The 26526-nt window shown below is 41.5% G+C and overlaps 1 protein-coding gene across 26 annotated transcripts in view; it reads right to left on the bottom strand.

Annotated features, from left to right (window-relative positions):
• The window catches only part of LOC110505192 (protein diaphanous homolog 2), a 650263-nt gene that overhangs the window by 219248 nt on the left and 404489 nt on the right, over positions 1–26526 (bottom strand). For all 26 annotated transcript variants that reach the window (XM_090219966.1, XM_090219963.1, XM_021584240.3 and 23 more), the window contains one exon: positions 13256–13385. In XM_090219966.1, coding sequence (XP_090076092.1) covers positions 13256–13385 — 130 coding nt within the window. The remainder of the gene's footprint in view (positions 1–13255; positions 13386–26526) is intronic.

The following is a 26526-nucleotide window of genomic DNA, read 5'->3' on the forward strand; positions in this document are numbered from 1 at the left end:
TTCTAGTGAAGGGAAATCTTAACGTTACAGCATACAATGACATTCTAGACAATTCTGTGCTTCCAACTTTGGTGCAACAGTTTCGGAAAGGCCCCTTTCTCTTTCAGCATGCACAAAGCGAGGTCCATACAGACATGGTTTGTCGAGATCAGTATGGAAGAACTTGATTGGCCTGCACAGAGCCCTGACTGCAACCCCATCGAAAACCTTCAGGATTAATTGGAAGGCTGACTGCGAGCCAGTGCCCGACCTCACTAATGCTCTTGTGGCTGAATGGAAGCAAGTCCCTGCAGCAATGTTCCAACAAAAAAGCCTTCCCAAAAGAATGGAGGCTATTATAGCAGCAAAGCGGGTACCAACTCCATATCAATGCTCATGATTTTGCAATGAGATGTTCAACAAGCAGGTGTCCACATACTTTTGGTAATGTAGTGTACGATGAAGGAGATTTATTTTGCAGTGTCAGTCTAATTTCAAGAACTTGCTGATTTGGTACAGTGCTCATTGGACACATCTAGAATATAACTGGAATAAAGAGAAAATGTTTTGTTCGAGTAATAGTCAAAAACAATGAAGTTGTGCCACATAATTTTTATGAGAAATTAAAATGTTCTTCTGAGACATTCAGGCGAACGCACATTTATTTGTCACACAGAAGGGTCCTTTGTATAACTCAGATTTGAGTTACGTCCATCTTTTCAACAGTTCTATTGAGCCGACTACATACAGAGTCCTTGGGTTGGAGTGTGAGAGTATCTTCCTAACGCCATGATTCCCTTCAAATTCCATTCAGAACCAAAGACAAATGTTCCTCTGTGTTTCATCCCATGCAGAATGGAATTTTGTCAACGTAATACAGCTTAGAGCCAAGTAGTGCTGGGAGTTTAAATGGGAAATGGGCAGTGCTTTATTATGCCGCAATGCCTTGGAAATGAATGTGGATAATAGATATATTCACAACGGTATTAATATCTTCAAAGTTCAACTTTTTTTTTCTCCCACTCTCTCACTCAATTTTCCCTCTCCCAGGCTCCAAACTATTTGCCATAGGCTATGCCTTATACTAAATAGATTTATGAGAACATTTGTGTCATATTTCCTATTTTTCCCAGTTTGTCAAGACAAATCGTCAGCGTGGCCTCTGAGTGGAATCTCCACACAAGCTTGGCCCTCATTGTCAGGGGCCTACAGATTTATCTCCGGAGGAGAATAAAACAAGTCAAATTGGTCAATGACACTTCTCTCAGGGCTTTGGGCAGGACAATTAGCACAAGTTCAGGGGTAGGAAAAAATCTGATAATACTACCATTTTCAACAACTCTACAATCACTATCCGATTATACACTTTGAAAAAAAGCAGGAAATGGAGAGCAGGAAATGCCCACGAGAAATGGTGTTGATCTGCCTCGATCATTTGTCCACAATAATAGCCCATGTTCATAAAAACAAATACTTTATTGACGGACGTGCATTCAAGGCGAATGCTCCGTGAGGCGGTTATAATAAATCAAAGTGATGAGTGGAGGAGCCATCGGTATATACAGTATGTCAGAGAGGTAATAAAAGCAAATCGCAGCAGAGAAGTGAGAGGTGAATCTCCTTTGGAATGTGATTCAGATGGCCCACATTAGACACGGCACATAGAATGCCGGTAGCAATGTTCAACCTGACCCCATTTAAAGCTTAACTAACAACGTATATATTTTTGGTGTGTGTGTGCCTTTGGCCCAGGCACAGGGATGAACTCCTGATCTCCTTTCCCACACTGGCACTACCCTGGGGAAATCTTCTATCTTTAATTATCATCTCCGTGCACTAAGTAGCTGTGTGTGGCGAACAGAAACGTGGCGGCGGTGGACTCTATTCCCACGGCGGTCCACTCAGCACGGGGCTGGCAGGCCCAACGTTGGGCAGAGTAAAACGGGGGCATGGAGCCGGATATGGCACATTTTGGGCCCACACCTTCTGTCAGAGACAGGGAATAAAGTGTGTCCTTTCCTGTCAGAAGGAATATCTTGGGTCTCTGGAGAAATGTTGTCATACATGTCCTTGTGTGATGTTCTGATTGTCAAAGTGAGATTCCCAAGTAACGCGTAAAAATTGGTTGAAGGAACCATCGAAGGCTAGATTTGCACCTGTTTTTCTCCTGAGGGAATGTATTTGAAATGATCCTCTCTGGAAAAAAGTGAAGCAAGTTTTGCACTAGTTAAATCTCTTAGTAAACCAGATGGTAAATTTACATGAAGTAAAATATTTTTGTTGGGTAGTGGAAGAAGTGAATACAGTTTTACTTTACCATTTAACGCAAATCAGTTCCATTTTGTCAAAGTTAAATTGAGTAAACTAGTTGGTCTGACTACATTGATAGACTACTATATCAACTTTCTTACTTGATTGTGGGGCAGTTATATCACACATTTAATCATAAATAACTACACTCGGACTACTACATTTTTAAACACTCTCTCACTAGAATACCACAGTATAAAATACCACAGCATATGCAATGTGTAATGTAATGCATTGTTAAAAGTTTTAAATAAATAAACTATTCCATGTTCATAAAGCCCTCTCTGGGCTGGAGTGGGATCAGTGGGAAAATGGACCTACTGGCCAGAAAGGGGGAACCCCTTTCCAGACCAACTCTGCCCCCAGGGGGGGGGACACAAGTTAATTGAGCATAGCATATATAGGGCCCTATACAATACATTGTATTTTTTCCCAATTTCCAATTTTCTCCGTTTTGTTTTTCCAGGTTTCCTATTTTTCAAGTTTTTGGGGGTTGTTGCTCTCAAAAAAAATCACACCTTTTAAATAGAAAAAACAACTAAATTGGATGTTTTAAGTCCACAACAATAATACGTTTAGATTGACCCTTTAATGCAAGTGCACACCATGCAAGAGACAGTTGTTTGGTTATTGATGTTTCTGTTGCATTCATGTGACTGCAGAGTTTGCAAAAAAAACAAACACATTAGATTGATGCAAATGGGGCCCTGGGGCCCAGCATGGGGCCCTGGGTCTGAACTCCACCCTGTGCAACTGGGTCCTGGACTTCCTTACGGGCCACCCCAGGTGGTGAAGGTAGGAAACAACACCTCTTCGTCACTGATCCTCAACACAGGGGCTCCACAAGGGTGCGTACTCAGCCCCCTGCTGTACTCCCTGCTCACCCATGACTGCGTGGCCACACACGCCTCAAACTCAATCATCAAGTTTGCATACGACAAAACCATAGTAGGCCTGATTACCAACAATGACGAGACATCCTCCAGGGAGGAGTTGAGGGCTCTGGCGGAGTGGTGCCAGGAAAACAACCTCTCCTATTAGCCAACGTACAATCAGTGGATAACAAAATAGACAAGCTACGATCATGAATATCCTACCAATGGGACATTAAAAACTGTAATATCTTATGTTTCACCGAGTTTTTGCTGAACGCCGACATGAATAACATACAGCTGGCGGGTTTTAAGCTGTATCGGCAGGATAGAACAGTTGCCTCCGGTAAGACAAGGGGTGGTGGTCTGTGCATATTTGTAAACAACAGCTGGTGCACAAAATCTAATATTAAGGAAGTCTCAAAGTTTTGCTCGCCTGAGGCAGAGTATCTCATGATAAGTTGAAGACCCCACTATTTACCAAGGACATTTCCATCTATATTCCTTGTAGCTGTCAATTTACCACCACACACCGATGCTGGCACTAAGTCCGCACTCAATGAGCTGTATACGGCCATAAGAAAATAGGAAAACGCTCATCCAGAAGCGGAGCTCCTAGTGGCCGGGGACTTTAATTCAGGGAAACTTAAATCTGTTTTACCTCATTTCTACCAGCATGTTAAATGTGCACCCAGAGGGAAAAAAATCTCAAAACAACCTTTACTACGCACACAGAGATGTTTACAAGGTCTCCCTCACCCTCTGTTTGGCAAATCTGACCATAATTATATCCTTTTGATTCCTGCTTACAAGCAAAAACAAAAGCAAGACGCACCAATGACTCGGTCAATAAAGAAGTGGTCAGATTACGCAGATGCTAAGCTACAGGACTACTTTGCTGGCACACACTGGAATATGTTCCCGGGATTTTCCAATGGCATTGGGTCTAGGGTTTCTAGAATGATGGTGCTAATGGTGCTGATGTGAGCCATGTGGAAAAAGTCACCCGTACACCACATCAGTCACTGGCTTCATCAATAAATGCATAAATGACGTCGCCCCCCACAGGTACCGTACATACATACTCCAACCAGATGCCATGAATTACATGTAACATTTGCTCTGAGCTAAAGGGTAGAGCTGCCGCTTTCAAGGAGCGGGAGTATAACCCGTGCGAGTATAACAAATCCCAATATGCCCTCAGACGAACCATCAAACAGGCAAAGCATCAATACAGGACTAAGATTGAATCGTACTACACCTGCTCTGACGCTTGTCGGACATGGCAGGGCTTGCAAACTATTACAGACTACAAAGGGTAGTACAGACGCGAGCTGCCCAGTGACACGACCTAACCAGATGAGCTAAATTACTTCATGCTCGCTTCGAGGCAAGCAACACTGAAGCACTCATGAGAGCATCAGCTGTTCCAGACGACTGTGTGATCACGCTCTCCGTAGCCGATGTGAGTAAGACATTTAAACAGGTCAATATTCACAAAGCCGTGGGGCCAGACGGATTACCAGGACGTGTACTCTGAGCATGCACTGACCAACTGGCAAGTGTCTTCCCTGACATTTTCAACCTGTCCCTGTCCGAGTCTGTAATACCAACATGTTTCAAGCAGACCAACATAGTCCCTGTGCCAAAGAACACTAAGATAACATGCCTAAATGACTACACGTAGCACTCATGTCTGTAGCCATGAAGTGCTTTGAAAGGCTAGTCATGGCTCACATCAGCACCATTATTCTAGAAACCCTAGACTCACTCAAATTTGTATACCGCCCCAACAGATCCACATTTAATGCGATCTCTATTGCTTTCCACACTGCCCTTTCCCACCTGGACAAAACCATCGACAGAATCCTGACTGGGTGCATCACCGCCTGGTATGGCAACTGCTCGGCCTCTGACCGCAAGGCATTACGGAGTGTAGTGAGTACTACCCTGTACATCACTGGGGCCAAGCCTCCTGCAATTCAGGACCTCTAAACCAGGCGGTGTCAGAAGAAGGCCCTAAAAATGTATTGTTGTTGTTGTTGTACCTGTTGTATTAGGCGCATGTGACAAATACAATTTGATTTGATTGGTCAAAATAGCTGATTTGTGATGAATGGAATGTTGGAAGTCTGGGAGTTGATAATGTCACAATGGGACCTTTAGAATGTTGAACAAATACCATGAAAGTGCATGAATATGGACAAAATAAATTGACAAAATAAATATAAGAAATATTAAGAGTAACAAATATTTCTTTGTAAGACCCATTAATCAGGCCTGAAGAGATTTTGAAGAGGTCGATCACCACTCTGAGGTGGGATTTGAGTAGTATTTTTCCTCAATCAAAGTATTTGCGTCCACATTTCACCTGCATAAGCTCTAGGATTTAGCCAGCGGATCTAGCAGGTGCTTATATGAGCAGAGAGATCATAGCACATGCAAGGCAGCCCTCACTTAAGATTTCCCTCCACAGTCTAAAAGCCACAGGCAGCACATGGATCTGAGAACACTAAGTTATTGAATAAAGCCAAGATAGCAGGATAAATCCCATTGAAAAGAGAGATGGTCCTTAAAACTAAACATTAAGAATGTAGATAAAGGGTAGCGAGAAAGAAGCAATGCTCTGGATTCCATTAAGCATGGCCTCCGAGATCCAAAATCACTTGTGAGAAGTGCTCCCCTGTACTTCCAGCAAAATAATTGACTGAACCTTTGGTCGGTACATAGTTCTGAAGTTGTGTCAGAAAATGCTTTAAGTCACCACTGGCAGTCCCAGACTCCAAGAAATGAGTTGAGGAGAGCTTCATCGATAACAATTGTCCAGCAGACAAGGTCAACATTAAAGCCTTCGGCGCAGGCACTGTTCACAGTGCAACAAAAACGCTAGCTGAATACATGCTAATCATCGTCTATTGTGACAGTGTGAGGTAAGGAGCACTCCGACAATGAAGAACACAACACATGAGGAAATGGCTACTCATTTAAAAAAAAAAAAAAAAAATCAATGTTCAAACACAGAAACGGTGTCTAATACTGGGTCTTACTACTCACCGTTGAGAGAAGGTCAAAGGACCATGTACTAAGTAAGCTTCATTGGACATAAAGCTCCACAACATAAAGTTTATGACCTAACTCCTCCAATGTCTTACATTAGAGGGGATAATCAATGCAAAACAGCACCTGATTCATATTGCTGCCAGACGTTACAAGGGCATCAGGCCTCAATATTTACTGTCCTAGGAAATTACAAAACAATATCTAACCACAACAAATAGAGCCAGTGGCCTTGCAGAGAGTATGTATAACAATAACGCTGATTCACTTCCTGTGTTTGGAATGTGCACTCAACTTGATTGATTTTAATCTTGTGCCCCCGATGAGGACCGACATGAAAACAATTCAAGAGCACATCCTTTGCCTACTGATATGTATGCTGACGTGGAGGGAACATTGTAAGAATGGGATACATATGTTGGAGAAGCTCAAAAGAGTAGCATTTGTTTTATTGGGTAGGAATCTGAATCAGATGACAGCTTCTATGAAGTCGTTCACAACCCACTCCATCTAACCAATATTTGAGGGTGCGCCTGGAATACAAGGAATGTGCACTACAGTGCCATTTTGTCATCTCAAAACTACTGGCATGCCAACTCAACCTCAATGATTAGAATATAATAATACGTTATTGTTCCAGCTGAGATGGTGCTTCATTTTGCTCTGTTCCCCAAGACAACACAAACACACGCCATACGTTAGGCACATATAAACGAGCACAGGGTGAGCAACAGTTCAGCACCCCTGGAGCTACGTCGGGGTTAAGTGCCTTGATCAGCAGCCTTTTGGTTGCTAGTTCATCTCCCATATTGTCTAGCCTCTATTTCAAACAAGCAACCTTCTGGTTAATGGTCTGTTTTTTTGTGGGGTGTTTTTTTACTTCTGGGCTGAAACGAGCACGTAGTCTAAACAAAACATACTCTTGCATAAGAATGTGCGATTCATGTATAAACAGCACAACAACCCCACAATGTCAGTCCTTATTGTCATCGGTCCACTTGTCCCAGGCCATCGTTGAGACTCAGCACATTCCCTGGCCCCTGTGTGTCTCTCTGGGTGAACCGGAGGATTCAAATGAGCTGTGACCTTGAGGCAGGTGAGCCTTTGATAATGGGTGTGTCCATAGAGAAAGGAGTCTCCCGTGGGGACAACTGTGTGTGCTGAGCCGGGCTCCAGTTAGCCATGATCTCTACCTGCACGGGGAGGAGTCTAGCCTCCATCCTCCCTCTACAGCTGCTCTCTATGGGCAAGACAGCTTCCAAGATAATAAGGGATGCAATCATGTGTGTCAAGGAAGGGGAGAGTGGTCGACCTGCTAGGAGTCCAAATGCAGATCTATCACCTCGTTAGCATGTAGCATTTATAATTCACAAGCATGGAGGGTTGCAGTTTAATTAAGTTCTGCATCTACACAACTCTATGAAAATGCAATGACTGAGAAAACAAGATGGCTTATACATAACTCTACAGGAATGGCTATTGAGATTTCAGTGAGGCCTGTTCTGAAGTTCTGAAGGCCAGTGGATTTATTCGAGACAGGAAGTTTTGTCAAATCAAATGTTGTTAATACATCAATTATAGATGAACATAACAGTGATTCCCCTAATGTTTTTGGAGGGATGAATCAGAATACGGATAATAGACTGCAAATGGAAGTAATACAATCAAACCAAAAAAGGGCATTTACTGAATCACATTAATGATTGCCGGCAAATGCCAAATTACACCACTCGACCCAGAGTGGATTGTACAATGATCCAGTTACCATTGATTAGCAATTATCTTTTTATTTCTTTATTTGGACTTGTCATGACAGAGGCAGAACATTAACATTACATGGAAACAATATAAGTCCATTAACATGGGCGGGGAAGCAGTGGGCAAAACACAGAATAATGTGATTAAGGGAGACTGCCTGCAATAGAGCAGACAAAGGCGGGCCTACCGGTCTCCTGTCTCTGCCTGACTCGCATTCTTTCTTCTCTCTGTCTCACTCTTTCACTTTCTTCCTTTATTTCTCTATCTCTGAGGAGCAGTAGAGGTTAGGGACTTGGAGAGAGAGAGGCACTTTGGAGTGGGCAATCAAGGGAAGGGAACTGAAGAAAAACCTTTCTCAGGGAAATCAGCCGGAACTGATTGCTCTTTTCAATCAGGTAAATTAAGTGTGCTTGCTCCAGCCCTTTGTAGATGGGCTTGTGATTATTCTATCGTTTGAACCCCCTCTCCCTCCTCCTCCTCCTCAAACCCCACACCCTTCCCCCTTCCGACCAGCCAACCCCGGTTTTCCCCCACGGGACTTGACGCAACAAGCAGAAATTCGCCGGCTCAGGGCCTCTAGCTGTACACAGGTTTGCAAGGTCACGTGGCCTCACTTCAGCTACAGATCACAAAAGAGGGTGGTGGTACTAAACACGGAGGCACGCTGTTCTGCTCCCTAAATTACTCGATGCATTACTCCGCCGTGCTGAACTGATGCTTTGATGGAGGAGACGGGGCTAAATAGAGAGGAAGTTGTTTACATATATATTATTTAATTTATAATTCAATGCATCACAATTCCAGTCGGTCAGAAGTTTACATACACTAAGTTGACTGTGCCTTTTTAAAAAACGTAGAAAATTCCAGAACATGATGTCATAGTTTTAGAAGCTTCTTATAGGCTAATTGACATAATTTGAGTCAATTGGAGGTGTACCTGTGGATGTATTTCAAGGCTTACCTTCAAACTCAGTGCCTCATTGCTTGACATCTTGGGACAATTAAAAGAAATCAGCCAAGATCTCAGTAAAAACATGATAGACCTCCACAAGTCTGGTTCATCCCTGTGAGCAATGTCCAAACGCCTGAAGGTACCATGTTCATCTGTACAAACAATAGTATGCAAGTGTAAACACAATGGGACCACGCAGCCGTCATACCGCTCAGGAAGGAGACGTGTTCCGTCTCCTAGAGATGAATGTACTTTGGTGCGAAAAGTGCAAATCAATCCCAGAGCAACAGCAAAGGACCTTGTGAAGATGCCTGAGGAAACTGGTACAAAAGTATCTATATCCAAAGTAAAACGAGTCCTATATCGACAAAACCTGAAAGGCTGATCAGCAAGAAAGAAGCCACTGCTCCAAAATCAACATAAAAAGCCAGACCATGGTATGCAACTTCACATGGAGAAATGTCCTCTGGTCTGATGAAACAAAAATAGAACTGTTTGGCCATCGTTATGTTTGGAGGAAAATGGGGAGGCTTGCAAGCTGAAGAATACCATCCCAACCGTGAAACACGGGGTTTGCAGCATCATGCTGTGGGGGTGCTGCAGGAGGGACTGGCAGACTTCACAAAATAGATGGCATCATGAGGCAGGACAATTATGTGAATATATTGATGCAACATCTCAAGACACCAGTCAGGAAGTTAAAGCTTGGTCGCAAATGGGTCTTCCAAATGGACAATGACCCCAAGCATACGTCCAAAGTTGTGGAAAAAAGTCAAGCATACTTCCAAAATTGTGGCAAAAGGGCCATCACAAAGCCCTGACCTCAACCCTATAGAAAATATGTGGGCAGAACTGAAAAAGCATGTGCGAGCAAGGAGGCCTGACTCAGTTACACCAGCTCTGTCAGGAAGAAATGGGCCAAAATTCACCCAACTTATTGTGGGAAGCTTGTGGAAGGCTACCTGAAACGTTTGACACAAGTTAAACAATTTAAAGGCAATGCAACCGAAAACGAATTGAGTGTACGTAAACTTCTGACACACTCGGAATGTGATGAAAGAAATAAAAGCTGAAATAAATCATTCACTCTACTATTATTCTGACATTTCACATTCTTAAAATAAAGTGGTGATCCTAACTGACCAAAGACAGGGCATTTTTACTAGGATTAAATGTCAGGAATTGTGAAAAACTGAGTTTAAATGTCTTTGGCGAAGGTGTATGTAAACTTCCGACTTCAACTGTAATTCCATTCTAGCATGCCGCCGGCCACGGGCCAAGTAGAAGAGAAGGAATAAACCAAAGAGGAGAAACTAAACAGTTATTTTAGTGGAGACATGGAAACAAAGTTAATCTAATGCACTGTAGTGATTAAAGAGAGTGAGAAAGAGAGATGCAAAAAAGAGAGGAGAATGAGAGATGACTAGATATACTGTAGCTCGGTTTAGGGCAAACTGAACAATGTTTTACCATGTTCTAATACCAATTTACCTGACAGGAGACCAAAAAGCCTTGTAAAGGATCTGGAAGATAGTCAGTAAATTATTCAGCTGGGCCTCGTTCTACACAAGTGTAAAAGCTCCTCCAGACTGGTATCAAGCCAACACGTGGCCCAGCCATCGCCAAGCTCCCTTTGTGTTCCAGCCTCAAAGTGTTCTCTGATTAAATTTGTTTTAGTGAGGCTAGGCAGCTGAGATTTTAGCTTCTTTGTTTCTCTCCTCTCCGGCAGCTCAAACTACCCTTAAAATCACAGAAAACAACATGAGCGCTGACGCTCCCCCTTGTGTCATTTAAAACATAGATCACAGAGTTCTGTTTCTTGTTGGAGTGGGAAACTCAATCATCAAATTCCTTTTGCACCTGTGAAAGGGCACTTCTGTCAAGGCTAGTGCTATCAGGGATCCTTGGGATGTCCCTACCCTAATCCTAACTCTTACCTTAACCATTTTACATTTCAACTTTAATGGGGTGGTGTCAGAGTTGGACGTCCCAAGGATCCCACAACGGATTAAAAAAGCATCACTTCAGGATTAAAACCAATGCTGTCTGCTGACAAATAGGCATGAGATAAAAACAAAATATATTTCCAATCTCATTCCTTCTGTCTCTCTCCCTAAGGAATCATATGCTCTTAAAGGAATAGTTTTTCGGGTTTTAACCCCCAATTATATTCTAGCCTTAAGAGAAAATGAAAATGTCCATGGACAATAAAGTTATTGTATTGTATATACGTTCTGTGTTAATTAATATATACATAAAATACAGGCACCAATGAAAGCACTGTGAAGTAAACAGCTTTATATCCTCTACAGCCTTCTCCTTAGTGTCATGTCTGTGTTTTCCAATGGTGTTTGCCATAATGAATTGAGTCAGCTTATTAGTCTCACCCAATTGAACTAACAAGCATGTACAAGAATTGATTGTCCCTGAAATGACTTGAGTGAGTTGATACACGTTCACCGTTTGAGCCGTACACTCATCCATCTATATCCATAATAAAGACTGTGTCTGGTCCACTTTAACAATGGCTGCCTCGCTGCCTCAGTCGAGCACATAATTCATGGGAATTAGATTAAAGAACCAATTAGGTAACTAACAAAGTAAATAGGCATCTGGGGATTCCCCATTGAATACTTGAGAATGGAATTAGCACATCATTCGTTTATTGACAGGGGAAATGACAGCATGGTCAGAGAAACACGTCTATTCCCAGTCACAATGAGGCCGCAAACACTTACGTGACAGGAGGGAACACACAGGTTAGAGCGTCGGGACTAGTAATCGGAAGATTGCAAGATCGAATCCCTGAGCTGACAAGGTACACATCTGTCGTTCTGCCCCTGAACAAGACAGTTAACCCACTGTTCCTAGGCCGTCATTGAAAATAAGAATTTATTCTTCACTGACTTGCCTAGTTGAATAAAGGTACAATAAATAAAAATACATGTCGGGTAAACAACATAATTCAAATGTGTGAACAACGTAGCATGTTTACTCTCGAGGTAATTACACCACTTGAGCTGTAAAGACGCCACTTCCACACCACAAATGACAGCCACTTTCTCTTATTCTCAAAGCCAATCCACAATGGCAGATAAAGACAATAACGTGTGGTGCTTTAAAGCCACTCCTTCTGTCCTGTCAACACGCCATGCCTCCCATCCGGTGTGTTGACCTTTCTTGGTGGTCATCTCAAAATGTATACGAGTCAATTGTGCTCCATTGAAGTCCTCCCATCGACCACTGAAACTGCTGATATCCAGATCTCATCCATATTGAATCTACGGGGGGGCGCTCTTCCTGAGCGGAAGACTGTTCCAGATTTACACATAACACACGGATTAAGAGCGGCTCTCTGGCCATTAGGCATTGTTATTCCATCTGATCCAACAGGCCTAATTAAAGTATCTTAACCTTGTTGGGCCTAATCTCTTGGGTCACTCTATAAAACATGGGAGGGTCTAAATCAAGTAAAATGCCTCGGAGCCTCTTGGTTTAAGAGAAAAGCAATAAAGGATTTGAACACCGCCTTGTAAGCCATGTAGTGTGGGATCTGGGAGCTGCTGGTGAAGAAAAGGCAGCAGCAAGGTAAATATCCTAAGGTCACGCAATGAAACTAGCTTCCCGAAACAAGCAGTCTGAAAACAAGTCGTAACGTTGTGTCATTGTGATAATGCAGCGAAAAAGACAATCCCATTGGCCATTTACAATTTGATTTAACTGGGTTTATATTGTATAAAGAGTGAGGATACCGGTGGGGGAAGAAGGTGAAGAAAATACTTTGATGAAAACAAACAAAGAACATCATAATTGTAATCAACATCTTTCTTAATTGAAATGGAGCCAAGGAAGACACATAACTATACTATGTGGGCCTTGTTGAGGGATTTATAATGGCTACCGACAAAACACAATGCAGAGGGGTCAAAACAAGAAGATCAGGAAATGAAACATGGCAGTAAATTGGTAAAGGTGACTGCTAACACCTAGAATGATTGCAGCTGTGGAGTAAATTGCATTTTGTCTGAAATATGTTGTGCTTTCCTGTGAGATGGTACAATTTCAAGAGGCAGAAATTGCCGGGTGGAATATATCTTGTTTGTTGAAAGTATAGCTTACTGTCTTGCCAGGTCCAATTAGAGCATTTTGCTATTGCGATATGCTAGTATGACAACACGTGTTTATTACTCTCTGACTTTGCAGTATATAGTACTGTACATCTATCTCTCACAAAATAATAGAAGCTACTGTCTAAGGTTGTCTTCGTAGTATTATGGTTCAACCAGTGATGCAGTGTCCATTATTTAAAGAGGACGGACTGGCTTACCTTTGCTAGCACTCTCCACGTGTTCCAGCTCTTCAGGGAACCTCAGGATCTCTGGGTACTTCTCTTCACACTTTTCGGCCAGGAAGTGAAGCAGAGTTGTGTTTTGGTCGGACGACTTAGTGTCTCGAAGCTGAGAGAGAGGTGAAGTCATGGGTGAGTCACAACATCAGTTGTTCTTATAATATATGCATATAGCAAAAGCTTTTATCCCAACGTGACTGACAACAGTGAGTGCATACATTGTAGTACATTTGACCTCCAACTCACGACCCTGGCGTTGCTATCGCCATGCTCTTACCAACTGAGCCACACAGGACCATAGAATGTTCTTAGAACGTTACAGATGTAGAATCTTAATTTCAGCCAGTTTGCTACAGCAGGAAAGTAATCCTGCAGCAACAGGAAATGTGAATAATTATGTGTATTTTAGTTCATGTACATTTTTCTAGGGGTTGATAAATCAAGTCTGACATTTCAAAGTGGAAATTACAGACTTCAGAAGCCTTTTTAAACCTCACATACACTACAAGTTTGACATGCTTTCCTTCAACAAGGTGATCAAAATAAGAACCCACATCTGTAGAAAATGCCACGACAACAAAGGATCTGCATGAAACAACCAACATAAGGGCAGGAGAGCTTATGCATGTATGCTTTCAGCTCGCTTCATTTCAGTCTTTCAGGAACCACCTTTGGCCTACTGTGCTTTTACCATATGACAGAGGCATATGAGGAGGGCCTATATAGTACAGTTTGTTAGTGAAGGTCACATACATTTCTAGAGATAAGATGGGCTGAGAGGCATTCTGAGAACTATGCATCTGCAAGAGAGCACAAGGGCAGATATGCCAATGCATTAAGTAGACTTGAATACAAACACAAATTATTAATACACACAGAAAAACACACAACATATCAAACAGCACATCTGAATAAAAAAATATGAAAGGTTGGAGAAAGGAAAAGAGAATGGAATATGCTAGACTAGATAAATACAATTGGAGAGAAAAAGGCCAGTACAGCGACTGCCAGCAGCATATTTTCCATTGTGGACAACTGCACACGCCTTTCAGAGATTCTGCATGACCTTTCAATGACATGTTTGTGCTGGAGAGCAGGGACAAGCCAAATCCCTTTCCTCCCCTCTTCCTCTCTTAACATCCTGTCCAATTTTTAGAGCAATTGACTCATTGATGCATTCATCCCTATATGCATTTTCTCACTTGGTTTAATTTTTTCACATAGGCTTAATTTCAGTGCCATCAAAAAATATTCACACCCCTTGACTTGTTCCACATTCCGTTGTGTTACAGCCTGCATTTTTAAATGTTTTTTTTTAGATTTTGTATCACTGGCTTACTACACACAATACTCCATAATGTCAAAGTGCAAATGTTTTAAGACATTTCTACAAATTAAGAAAAATGAATTAGTTGAAATGTCTTGCGTCAATAAGTGTTCAACCCCTTCGTTATGGCAAGCTTAAATATATTCACAATACTAGCCTAATTTACATAGTTAAAAGAAGGAAGCCCGTAGAGAATAAAAATATTCCAAAACATGCATCCTGTTTGCAACATAGCACTAAATAAGAAGATGGCGTCTACGTACATGGCAACTCTGCTTCTAGCTCCTAAGCAACTTTGCAGTATATTTTTTGTGTGTGTTATTTTTTTACATGATTAGCTTAGAACATTTTGTTGTGTTATTACATACAGCCGGAACTATTGTGGACTTCAGGAAACAGCAGAGGGAGCACCCCCCTATCCACATCGACGGGACAGTAGTGGAGAAGGTGGAAAGTTTTAAGTTCCCCGGCGTACACATCACGGACAAACTGAAATGGTCCACCCACACAGACATCGTGGTGAAGAATGCGCAACAGCGTCCTAATATTTATATAAAAAAGTCTGGACACTTCTACTCATTCAAGGGTTTTTGTTTATTTTTTAACTATTTCCTACAGTGAACACATCAAAACTATGAAATAACACATGGAATCATGTAGTAATCAAAAAATAATCTCACACATAACATATATTTGGATTCGTTTAACACTTTTTTGGTTACTACATGATTCCATAAGTGATATTTCATAATTGTGATGTCATTACTATTATTCTATAATGTAGAAAATAATATAAATAAAGAAAAACCCTGGAATGAGTAGGTGTGTTCAATCTTTTAACTGGCACTGTATTTCTTCATTTCATTATTTTACTTTTAGATATGTGTTTGTATTGTTGTGAATGGTTAGATACTACTGCACTGTAGGAGCTAGGAGTTAGGAACACAAGCATTTCGCTACACCCGCACAACCATCTGCTAAATATGTGTATGTCACCAATAAAATTGGATTTGAAAGTAATACTGCAAAGATGTGGCAAAGCAATTCACTTTTTTTCATTAATACAAAGTGTTACGTTTGGGGAAAATCCAATGCAACACATTACTGAGTACCACTCTCCATATTTTCAAGCATAGTGGTGGCTGCATCATGTATACTTGTAATATTTAGCGACTGGGGAGTTTTTAAGGATACACATGAAATAGAATAGAACAAAGGACAGGCAAAATCCTAGAGGAAAACCTAGTTCAGTCTGCTTTCCACCAGACAAGGGACAATAACCTAAAACACAAGACCAAATCTACACTGGAGCTGCTTACCAAGAAGACAGTGGATATTCCGGAGTGGCAGAGTTACAGCTTTGACTAAAATCTGCTTGAACATCTATGGCAAGACTGAAAAATGGTTGTCTAGCAATGTTCAACAACCAATTTGACAGAGCGTAAATCATTTAAAAAATAATCTGCAAATGTTGTACAATCAAGGCAGGCAAATCACTTAGGAAGACTCACAGCTGTAATCGCTGCCAGAGGTGATTTGAACATCTATTGACTCGGGGGTGTGAATACTTAGGTCAATTGTATAGTTGTGTATGTCACTTTCACGACATTTGCAAAAATTTCTAAAAACGTGTTTTCACTTTGACATTAGAGGGGCATTGTGTGTATATGGGTGAGAAAAAAAAATGATGATTTAATACATGTTTTATTCAGGCTGAAACACAACAAAATGTGGAATAAGTCAAGGGGTATGAATACTTTCTGAAGTGTGGGTCGGCACTTCAAAATAAAGAATGTCCCTCATGACTGGCTAGGTCAGACGCACTGCACTGCTGTTTACCTAGATGTCAGTTCCTTTGGCCATTCACAAATATGAATGGTAGAGAAATTGGTGAATAAAGCTATTACTATGTAACTACCTACAAACACAGTGTTGGTTCTACAGTCATTTTTGTGTAGTTACATTAGGGGAACAAAAGTACAATTGTTAAGGTAAATTACGTATGGTTTGTAAAGTGTTACCGAATCTTACAACTACTGGATCATACCACAGTATTTACCCATAAATATACTATAATGTATGTTTACTGTAAATATAAATATTTCAGCAGGACTGGGGAGGAGGGGTTGGGGAGTTACCCACTTAGCAAGATCTGTCAGGCTGCATCTGAGCAGTATTGAATCATACATCCACGTCAGCACAGCACTGCAAGGTGTGTGTATTAACAACCCCTCCCCACCAAATGTTTTATTTTGCTGCTGGAAAACAAGTTATATATTTTACCCTTTTTACTTATTTACTTAGGTAATGCAAAGGCAAGTTTGAATTTAATTACAGCTGTTCATTACATTGGACCCATGTGTCAACCACTCCTAAAAAATACTTAGTTGCTCCACAACGCTTCCCAGCACAAAGGTATCAAAAATGCAAAAAGTGCAATCGTAGTTGACCCTTTCACGAATCTCGGGCACAAAACTTTGAAAAGGAATTGAAAATAGATATACGTTGCGGTATAGTACAACAGGAAACATCTATTCAACTCTAAATGTGTAACAACCCAGAGAGGTAGTCGAGCATACTGCATAACTCCCTAACTCCTTTTTTCCCCGCATCCCTCCCTCCCTCCCTCATGGAGATAGGAGGGACAAAGTAGGGTCTGAAGGGCTGCTTTAGGTAGGGGCACCGGGGATGGCTTACCCCCCTCGCCCTCGACGGCTCAAACAGATTGTTTTCTGTCAAGACTTGACTTCAGGATGGCTGGTTTGAGGGGGGAGAAGAGAGAGGGAGATATCCTTTTTTTAAACATAAAAAAAAGATGGTTTCCATATCCCCAAGGTCAGCCCAGAAAGGCACAGCAAATTCAAACCACCAGTGCAGTGGCAACTGCAGCAGCTGTGATACAGTATTAACCTTCTTACGAAGAGCCATGCCAAACTCTCAAGATTCTGGCAGACCTCCCTGGGAACAAATGTTTTATGATCAAGATTTTATTGCTACAAAAGGGTTACATTACATTGATGTGTGGGGTAGCCAGTGGTTGACTAAGACAACAGGTAAACCACATGATCATATGAGAGAGTAAATCCATTCCCATTCCAATTTATGTTTTCTCTTCTGCGTTGTCTTAAAATGTATAACGTTTTGGACATCAGAGAAAGGGAGTCTTATTTGAGTCAGAAGACGATGTAGGGAAGATATACAAAACCTTGCAGAGAGCATATCCAACTGACAATCTCTTAGAAAACAATAAAAACTATTGGAACCAAAACTTAAAAAGAAGTGATGTTGGCACAAGATGGAGGGAAAGTTGGAGCAAACAGTTGAAGTCAGAAGTTTACATACACCTTAGCCAAATACCTTTTAAACTCAATTTTTCACAATTCCTGACATTAGACAAATTATTTATTTCAGCTTTTATTTCTTTCAACACATTTCCAGCAGGTCAGAAGTTTAAATACACTCAATTAGTATTTGGTAGTTTGTACAGATGAACGTGGTACCTTCAGGCATTTGGAAATTGCTCCCAAGGGTGAACCAGACTTGTGGAGTTCTACAATTGTTTTTCTGAGGTCTTGGCTGATTTCCTTTGATTTTCCCATGATGTCAAGCAAAGAGGCACTGAGTTTGAAGGTTGACCTTGAAATACATCCACAGGTACACCTCCAATTCACTCAAATTATGTCAATTAGAATATCCGAAGCCTCTAAAGCCATGACATCATCTTCAGGAATTGTCCATGCTGTTTAAAGGCACAGTCAACTTAGTGTATGTAAACTTCTGACCCAATGGAGATGTGATACAGTGAATTATAAGTGAAATAATCTGTCTGTAAAAAAAAAAAAAAAAAAAAAAATACTTGTGTCATGCACAAAGTAGATGTCCTAACCGACATGCCAAAACTATAGCTTGTGAACAAGAAATGTGTGGAGTGGTTGAAAAACGAGTTTTAATGACTCCAACCTAAGTGCATGTAAACTTCCGACTTCAACTGTATACTATTCTATCCTACATAGTCTACATATAAACTAAATATTATGTCCACAAACTGTCCATAATCTCTATACATCCCATCACATATATATACAGTACCAGTCAATAGTTGACACCTACTCATTCAAGGGTTTTTCTTTGATTTTACAATTTTCTTCATTGTTTTCTTCATTGTAGAAAACTATGAAATAACACATACAGAATTATGTAGTAACCCAAAATCAACATTTATTTTATATTTTATATTTTTCAAAGTAGCCACCCTTTGCCTTGATGAGAAAGTCCAAGATCAGCACTTTTGTTTTTTGTTTTTTACGCTGAAGATTATTTTCCCGGCACCACTCCGCCAAGGCCCTCACCTCCTCCCTGTAGGCTGTCTCATCATTGTTGTGTCATCTGCAGACTTGATGATTGTGTCATCTGCAAACTTGATGATTGAGTTGGATGTGTGCATGGCCATGTAGCCATTGGTGAACAGGGAGTACAAGAGGAGGCTGAGCATGCACCCTTGTGGGGTCCCTGTGTTGAGGATCAGCATAGTGGAGGTGTTGTTTCCTACCTTCACCACCTGCGGGCGGAATTTCAGGAAGTCCAGGATGCAGTTTCACAGGGTTGGGTTCAGCCCCAGGGTCCTGAGCTTAACGATGAGCTTGGAGGGTACTATGTTGTTGAAGGCTGAGCTATAGTCAATGAACAGCATTCTTACGGAGGTATTCCTCTTGTCCAGATGGGATAGGGCAGAGTGCAGTGTGATGGCAATTGCATCGTCTGTGGATCTATTGGGGTGGTATACAAATTGAAGTGGTTCTAGGGTGTCAGGTAAGGTGGAGGTGATATTATCCCACACTAGCCTCTCAAATCCCTTCATGAAGACAGAAGTGAGTGCTACGGGGCAATAGTCATTTAGATCAGTAACCATTGATTTCTTAGGTACAGGAACAATGGTGGACAGCAGAATGGGATAGGGAGAGATTGAATATGTCCATAAACCCTCCAGCCAGCTGGTCTGCGCATGCTCTGAGGACGTGGCTAGGGATGCCGTCTGGGCCGGCAGCCTTGCGAGGGTTAACATGCTTAAACGTCTTACTCACTTCGGCAACGCTAGTCGGTGGCACTGTTATCAGCAAAGCGGGCAAAGAAGGTGTTTAGCTTGTCTGGAAGCAAGATGTCTGTGTCCGCAATGTGGCTGGTTTTCTCTTTGTGTTTGTCTGTAGACTCTGCTACATACATCTCGTGTCTGAGCCGTTGAATTCTGACTCCATTTTGTCTCTGCACTGACTTTTTGCCTGTTTTATTCCCTTACGGGGGCATACCTGCACTGTTTGTATTCCACCATATTCCCAGTCGCCTTGCCGTGGTTAAAAGTGGTGGTTCACATTTTCAGTTTTGCACTAATGCTACCATCTCTTTCCACAGTTTTTGGTTTGGGTAGGTTTTAAAAGTCACAGTGGGAACAACATCCCCTATACTCTTCCAGATGAACCTAGTCACCATATAAGTTTATACATCAATGTTATTCTTAGAGGCACCCGGAAGATATCCCAGTCTGTGTGGATGGGGACAATATATCTGGAGAGAGCCATGATTCCGTGAAAAAGAGTATGTTACAGTCCCTGATGTCTCTCTGAAAGGAGATCCTCACCCTGAGCTTGTCTACTTTATTGTCCAGGGACTGAGCATTAGCGATTAATATACTTGGAAGTGGTGGATGGTGTGCACAACACCTGAGTCAGACTAGAAGTCCACTTCGAATATTTTTTTTCCGGCAGAGGCGTCTTGGAGCAGCCTTTGAGGTAAGTTCAATTGTTTAGGGAGGTACGAACAAAGGATTCAATTCAGGAAAGTCGTCTGGTCAGAATGCTGGTGAGTTACTGCCACTCTGAAATCCAAAAGTTATTTCTTGGCTGTATGTAATAACACAAACAACTTTCTAGGCTAATAATGTTTGAAAAACATAAATAAAATAACTTAAAAAAATATATAAAAAAAACAACAATCTTAATGTCAACAGTGAAGAGGTGACTCCGGGATGCTGGCATTCTAGGGAGAGTTCCTCTATCCAGTGTCTGTGTTATTTTGCCCATCTTAATCTTTTATTATTAAGATATGGCTTTTTTTTTGCAACTCTGCCAGAGGGCACGCATCCCGGAATCGCCTCTTCACTGTTGACATTGAGACTGGTGATTTGTGGGTACTATGTAATGAAGCTGCCAGTTGAGGACTTGTAAGGTGTATTTTTCTCAAACTAGACACTCCAATGTACTTGTACTCTTGCTCAGTTGTGCACTGGGGCCTCCCACTCCTCTTTCTATTCTGGTTAGCCAGTTTGCACGGATCTGTGAAGGGAGTAGTGTACAGCATTGTATGAGATCTTCAGTTTCTTGGCAATTTCTCGGATGTAATAGCCTTCATTTCTCAGAACAAGTATAGACTGACAAGTTTCAGAAGAAAGGTTTTTGTTTCTGGCCATTTTGAGCCTGTAATCGAACCCACAAATGTTGATGGTCCAGATACTCAACTAGTCTAAAGAAGGCTAGTTTTATAGTTTTCAGCTCAATTAACATAATTGCAAAAGGGTTTTCTAATGATCAATTAGCTTTTCAAAATTATAAACTTGGATTAGCTAACACAAACGTGCCATTGGAACACAGGAGTGATGGTTGCTGATAATGGGCAGCCGTACACCTATGCAGATATTCCATAACAATCTGCCATTTCCAGCTACAAAAGTCATTTACAACATTAACAATGTCTACACTGTATTTCTGATCAATTTGATGTTATTTTAATGGATCAAAAATGTGCTTTTCTTTCAAAAACAAACAAAAAACATTCTAAGTGACCCCAAAATGTTGAACGGTAGTGTATGCATATATATATATATATATATATATATATATATATATATATATATATATATATATATATATACACACAGTATATCACAAAAGTGAGTACACCCCTCACATTTTTGTAAATATTTGAGTATATATTTTAATGTGACAACACTGAAGAAATGCCACTTTGCTACAATGTAAAGTAGTGTACAGCTTGTATAACAGTGTCAATATGCTGTCCCCTGAAAATAACTCAAAACACAGCCATTCATGTCTAAACCGCTGGTAACAAAAGTGAGTACACCCTTAAGTGAAAATATTTTGTGTGGCCACCATCATCTTCCAGCACTGCCTTAACCCTCTTGGGCATGGAGTTCACCAGAGCTTCACAACTTGCCACTGGAGTCATCTTCCACTCCTCCGTGATGACATCACGGAGCTGGTGGATGTTAGAGACCTTTCACTTCTCCACCTTCCGTTTGAGGATGCCCCACAGATGCTCAATAGGTTTTAGGTCTGGAGACATGCTTGGCCAGTCCATCACCTTTACCCTCAGCTTCTTTAGCAAGGCAGTGGTCGTCTTGGAGGTGTGTTTGGGGTCGTTATAATGTTGGAATACTGCCCTAAGCTCCAGTCTCTGAAGGGAGGGGATCATGCTCTGCTTCAGTATGTCACAGTACACTTTGGCATTCATGGTTCCCTCAATGAACTGTAGCTCCCCAGTGCCGGCAGCACTCATGCAGCCCAAGACCATGACACTCCCACCACCATGCTTGACTGTAGGCAAGACACACTTGTCTTTGTACTCCTCACCTGGTTGCCGCCACACACGCTTGACACCATCTGAACCAAATAAGTTTATCTTGGTCTCATCAGACCACAGGACATGGTTCCAGTAATCCATGTCCTTAGTCTGCAAGTCTTCAGCAAACTGTTTGCAGGCTTTCTTGTGCATCATCTTTAGAAGAGGCTTCCTTCATTAATACAGGTAACGAGTGGAGGACAGAGGAGCCTCTTAAAGAAGAAGTTACAGGTCTGTGAGAGCCAGAAATATTGCTTGCTTGTAGGTGACCAAATACTTATTTTCCACCATAATTTGCAAATAAATTCATTAAAAATCCTACAATGTGATTTTCTGGATCTTTTTCCTTCTCATTTTGTCTGTCATAGTTGAAGTGTACCTATGATGACAATTACAGGCCTCTCTCATCTTTTTAAGTGGGAGAACTTGCACAATTGGTGGCTGACTAAATATTTTTCCCCCCACTGTATGTAAGTTGTTGTTCGTATGTGCATGTTTGTATTTGGTATAAATAAAAAAAAACATTATCAATTGGACTACTTTCTTGATTCCTCATAATCACAACAAAATGGAATATGGTGCACATTTTAGGACTAAACAGCAGCATATGTAGAATAGGGCTGTTGGAAGACCAATCAAAGTCATTGGCAACATTCCCACCCCCTGCCACTGTCAGGGGCAAGATGGCAAAGGGAGTGTGAGCCGAGTCGATTACAGATAATACAATTGACCACGCTCCAGGACATAAACACTTACATGATTACAACAGAACCAACCATGTGGTTCAGTTCACATTCTGACGCATCGGGCTGTGATAAAAGGGCATACACATTGCCACTGATAGTCTAATGGTAATGAGTGTTAATGCAACAGGCCACTATGCTTCTGCTCCGATAGCCATAGAAGCACCATGATGAGCATCACCATCAGCACACTTCCTTTCATCACACATTGGCTTCTAATCTCTTTATAAAGCAGCACGTTAACCTCACCAGCCCCAATTTAACACTTGCTAAGGGTGAAAGATACTTATTATTCAGGCACATCCTGTTAAAGCACTCTTTTCTCTCTGTTACACCATCCCTCTTCTCTCTTCTCAGTTCTCTTCACTTATCTTTACTTATTTTCTCTTGGTTTTTCTCTTTTTCCAACTTGCTTAGGTTGACAGACAGACGGTCCCCTCGTCTTGGTCCCTACTTTGTGCAGCCACAAATGTTGTCTTAGCTCTAATGATCAATAATTACTTTAAACAATATGCACGGTGAGGGGAATCACCTACCATGGTTCTACGCAAACAATGGCCTCATATTAATCGTTGCACATCACAGGCAGATAATTAGCTATTCAAAGGGCTCTGATCAATAAAGTATTTAGTGTGGATGAGGCCTTTGTACCCTTTTGAAAGTGAAAGGAGTGTTCCGCAGAATTATAAAGCAATTGTTACCAGGGAAAAATGAAAAGCGGTGAAAACCCAAACTCGAAAAGCCGGGAGGGGGTGGATTGATGTAATATTTAAATAATTCCCAATTTCATTCCCTATATCATGGAAGGCATGAGGAACGCACCAGTACAGACATGAAAACAATACCAACCACTTGGTGGTGGGGGAACGTAGTATTACCCGAATCCTAATGGTGTTCTCTTTATTTAAACATAATTATGCTCTGCTGCACCCCACACTCAGCCACTGGGTTGTTTACCATTCACTGTCTAAGCACGCGCGCGCGCACACACACACACACACACACACACACACACACACACACACACACACACACACACACACACACACACACACACACACACACACACACACACACACACACACACACACACACACACACACACACACACACACACACACACACACACACACACACACACACACACACACACACACACACACACAGAGAGAGAGAGTAAAGCAACAATACAGGTGTAAAGATAACACACTTTAAAGGCTTTCACTAGTTCCATAAAAAGTCAGGTCTACACTGATGACCCCGGCAGGTTTAGTGCAAGTCTGTTTTCTCTGGTTTCCACAGATACCACCACAAGAACAACTTATAGCTTTGTATCAGCTAGGTTACAGCTATCACCATCAGAACAACTTATGGCTTTGTATCAGCTAGGTCACAGCTATCACCACCAGAACAACGTATGGCTTTGTATCAGCTAGGTCACAGCTATCACCACCAGAACAACTTAGGGCTTTGTATCTGCTAGGTCACAGCTATCACCACCAGAACAACTTAGGGCTTTGCACCAGCTAGGTCACAGCTATCACACCCACAACAATTTGGGGCTTTGTATCGGCTAGGTCTTTGAACAGCAAACATACGCTTAGTAGACACTCATTTTCTGAAGTAAATTCAAAATACTATTTTTCCTTAATTAAGAACCCAAACAGTACATTTTGAAAATGAAAGAGCATTGTCAGCAAACACACTTGCCAAGCCTCTAGCTTGAATTATCATGAACACTCCAGCAGATCTGTTGTCTACAGAAGAGTAGACAAGTCTTGACATTACTCTCAGTAAGAGATATCTAATTCCATTCAGAATTACACAGATTAACCCCTTTAGATAACAACATTTCATTAAATTATATACCATTCATAATACAACTATGAGAAAATGTAGTGGTGGACAGAAGAGGTAAGACATACATGTTGATTGACCTTTGTTTCCATTGCGTTGGATATAGATCCTTCTGTAGATGCATAAGACAATTATATATGACAATAACTCATACAAAATAATGGTTATACTACAATATATTTTAGGGACTGTCATGGTTTGTCGGTGTCTTGGGTCAGTTATTCACTGTCAAACTCAATCTAAATAATCAACATTACAGGGCTATGCAATTAGGTCCTGGAGGGCCTAAACATTTATGCTGTTTGTTTCTGGTAGTTAATTGCACTCACCTGGTGTCCCAGGTCTAAATCTGTTCCTGAAAATGATGAAAACCAGAAGAGTAACTAGCCCCGAGGGACATACATTATACCAAGATGGCATAGCAGTTCAGACGTCTTTTGTCCTCGTCTTGTCGTGTCCTGTATATATATATATATATATATATTTACAACTTTTTTCAAATACATTTTATTTTTATTTTCCATCAACTCATCTTCAAAACACTCTCCTGCAACCCGCCTCACCAATTTATATTTATAAAAAAGTATTATTTACCTCAAATCTGTAATCCTCCAAGAAGCTAGCCAGAAACTCCAAGAAGCTAGCCTGAAACCAGCCAGAAGCTAGCCAGAAGCTAGCCCAGAAGCTAATCCAGAAGCTAGTTCAGAAGCTAGTTAGCTTCTTTACTGGCAAATTGTTAGTATTCAGCTAACCACGGTTTGTGGTCATCAGCTATCCTTTAGCTCGAAAATCTATCGCCAGTTTTGTACGGCACAGCGCGGCTCGGAACGGAACATACCGGACCAATTTTTCTCTCCATGTCCCTGGATTTCGACTGCTCTCTGGACATTCATACCCGGATCTCACAGCTAGCTAGCTGCTATCCGTGTGACTATCGGCTTTCGTCGATTCCGGAGCAAACATCAATTATTCCGGAGCTGGCCAGCTCCGTCAATCACTCCTGAGTTCCATTAATCACTCCTGGGCTGCAGTCACCTATCCGGATCCGTTTTACTGCCTACGCGGAGCCCCACCGGGCCTTCACAACTGGACTGCCGACGTTATCTACCCGAAGGAGATCCGGCTGGCTCCTCCGTCGCGACGTTACCTGAACGCCCATCTGCGGCCTGCTAACCGTTAGCTGTCTTACCGGCTGCTATCTGAATAGACAATCGGACAATTTATTTATTTTTATTATTATTATGTTTTCTTCTTGGGCCTCTATAACTACAGTGCCTTGCGAAAGTATTCGGCCCCCTTGAACTTTGCGACCTTTTGCCACATTTCAGTCTTCAAACATAAAGATATAAAACTGTATTTTTTTGTGAAGAATCAACAACAAGTGGGACACAATCATGAAGTGGAACGACATTTATTGGATATTTCAAACTTTTTTAACAAATCAAAAACTGAAAATTTGGGCGTGCAAAATTATTCAGCCCCCTTAAGTTAATACTTTGTAGCGTCACCTTTTGCTGCGATTACAGCTGTAAGTCGCTTGGGGTATGTCTCTATCAGTTTTGCACATCGAGAGACTGAAATTTTTCCCATTCCTCCTTGCAAAACAGCTCGAGCTCAGTGAGGTTGGATGGAGAGCATTTGTGAACAGCAGTTTTCAGTTCTTTCCACAGATTCTCGATTGGATTCAGGTCTGG

This window comes from Oncorhynchus mykiss, chromosome 25, assembly GCF_057628025.1.
Source record: "Oncorhynchus mykiss isolate SJ-2025 chromosome 25, ASM5762802v1, whole genome shotgun sequence".
Taxonomy (NCBI): Eukaryota; Metazoa; Chordata; class Actinopteri; order Salmoniformes; family Salmonidae; genus Oncorhynchus; species Oncorhynchus mykiss.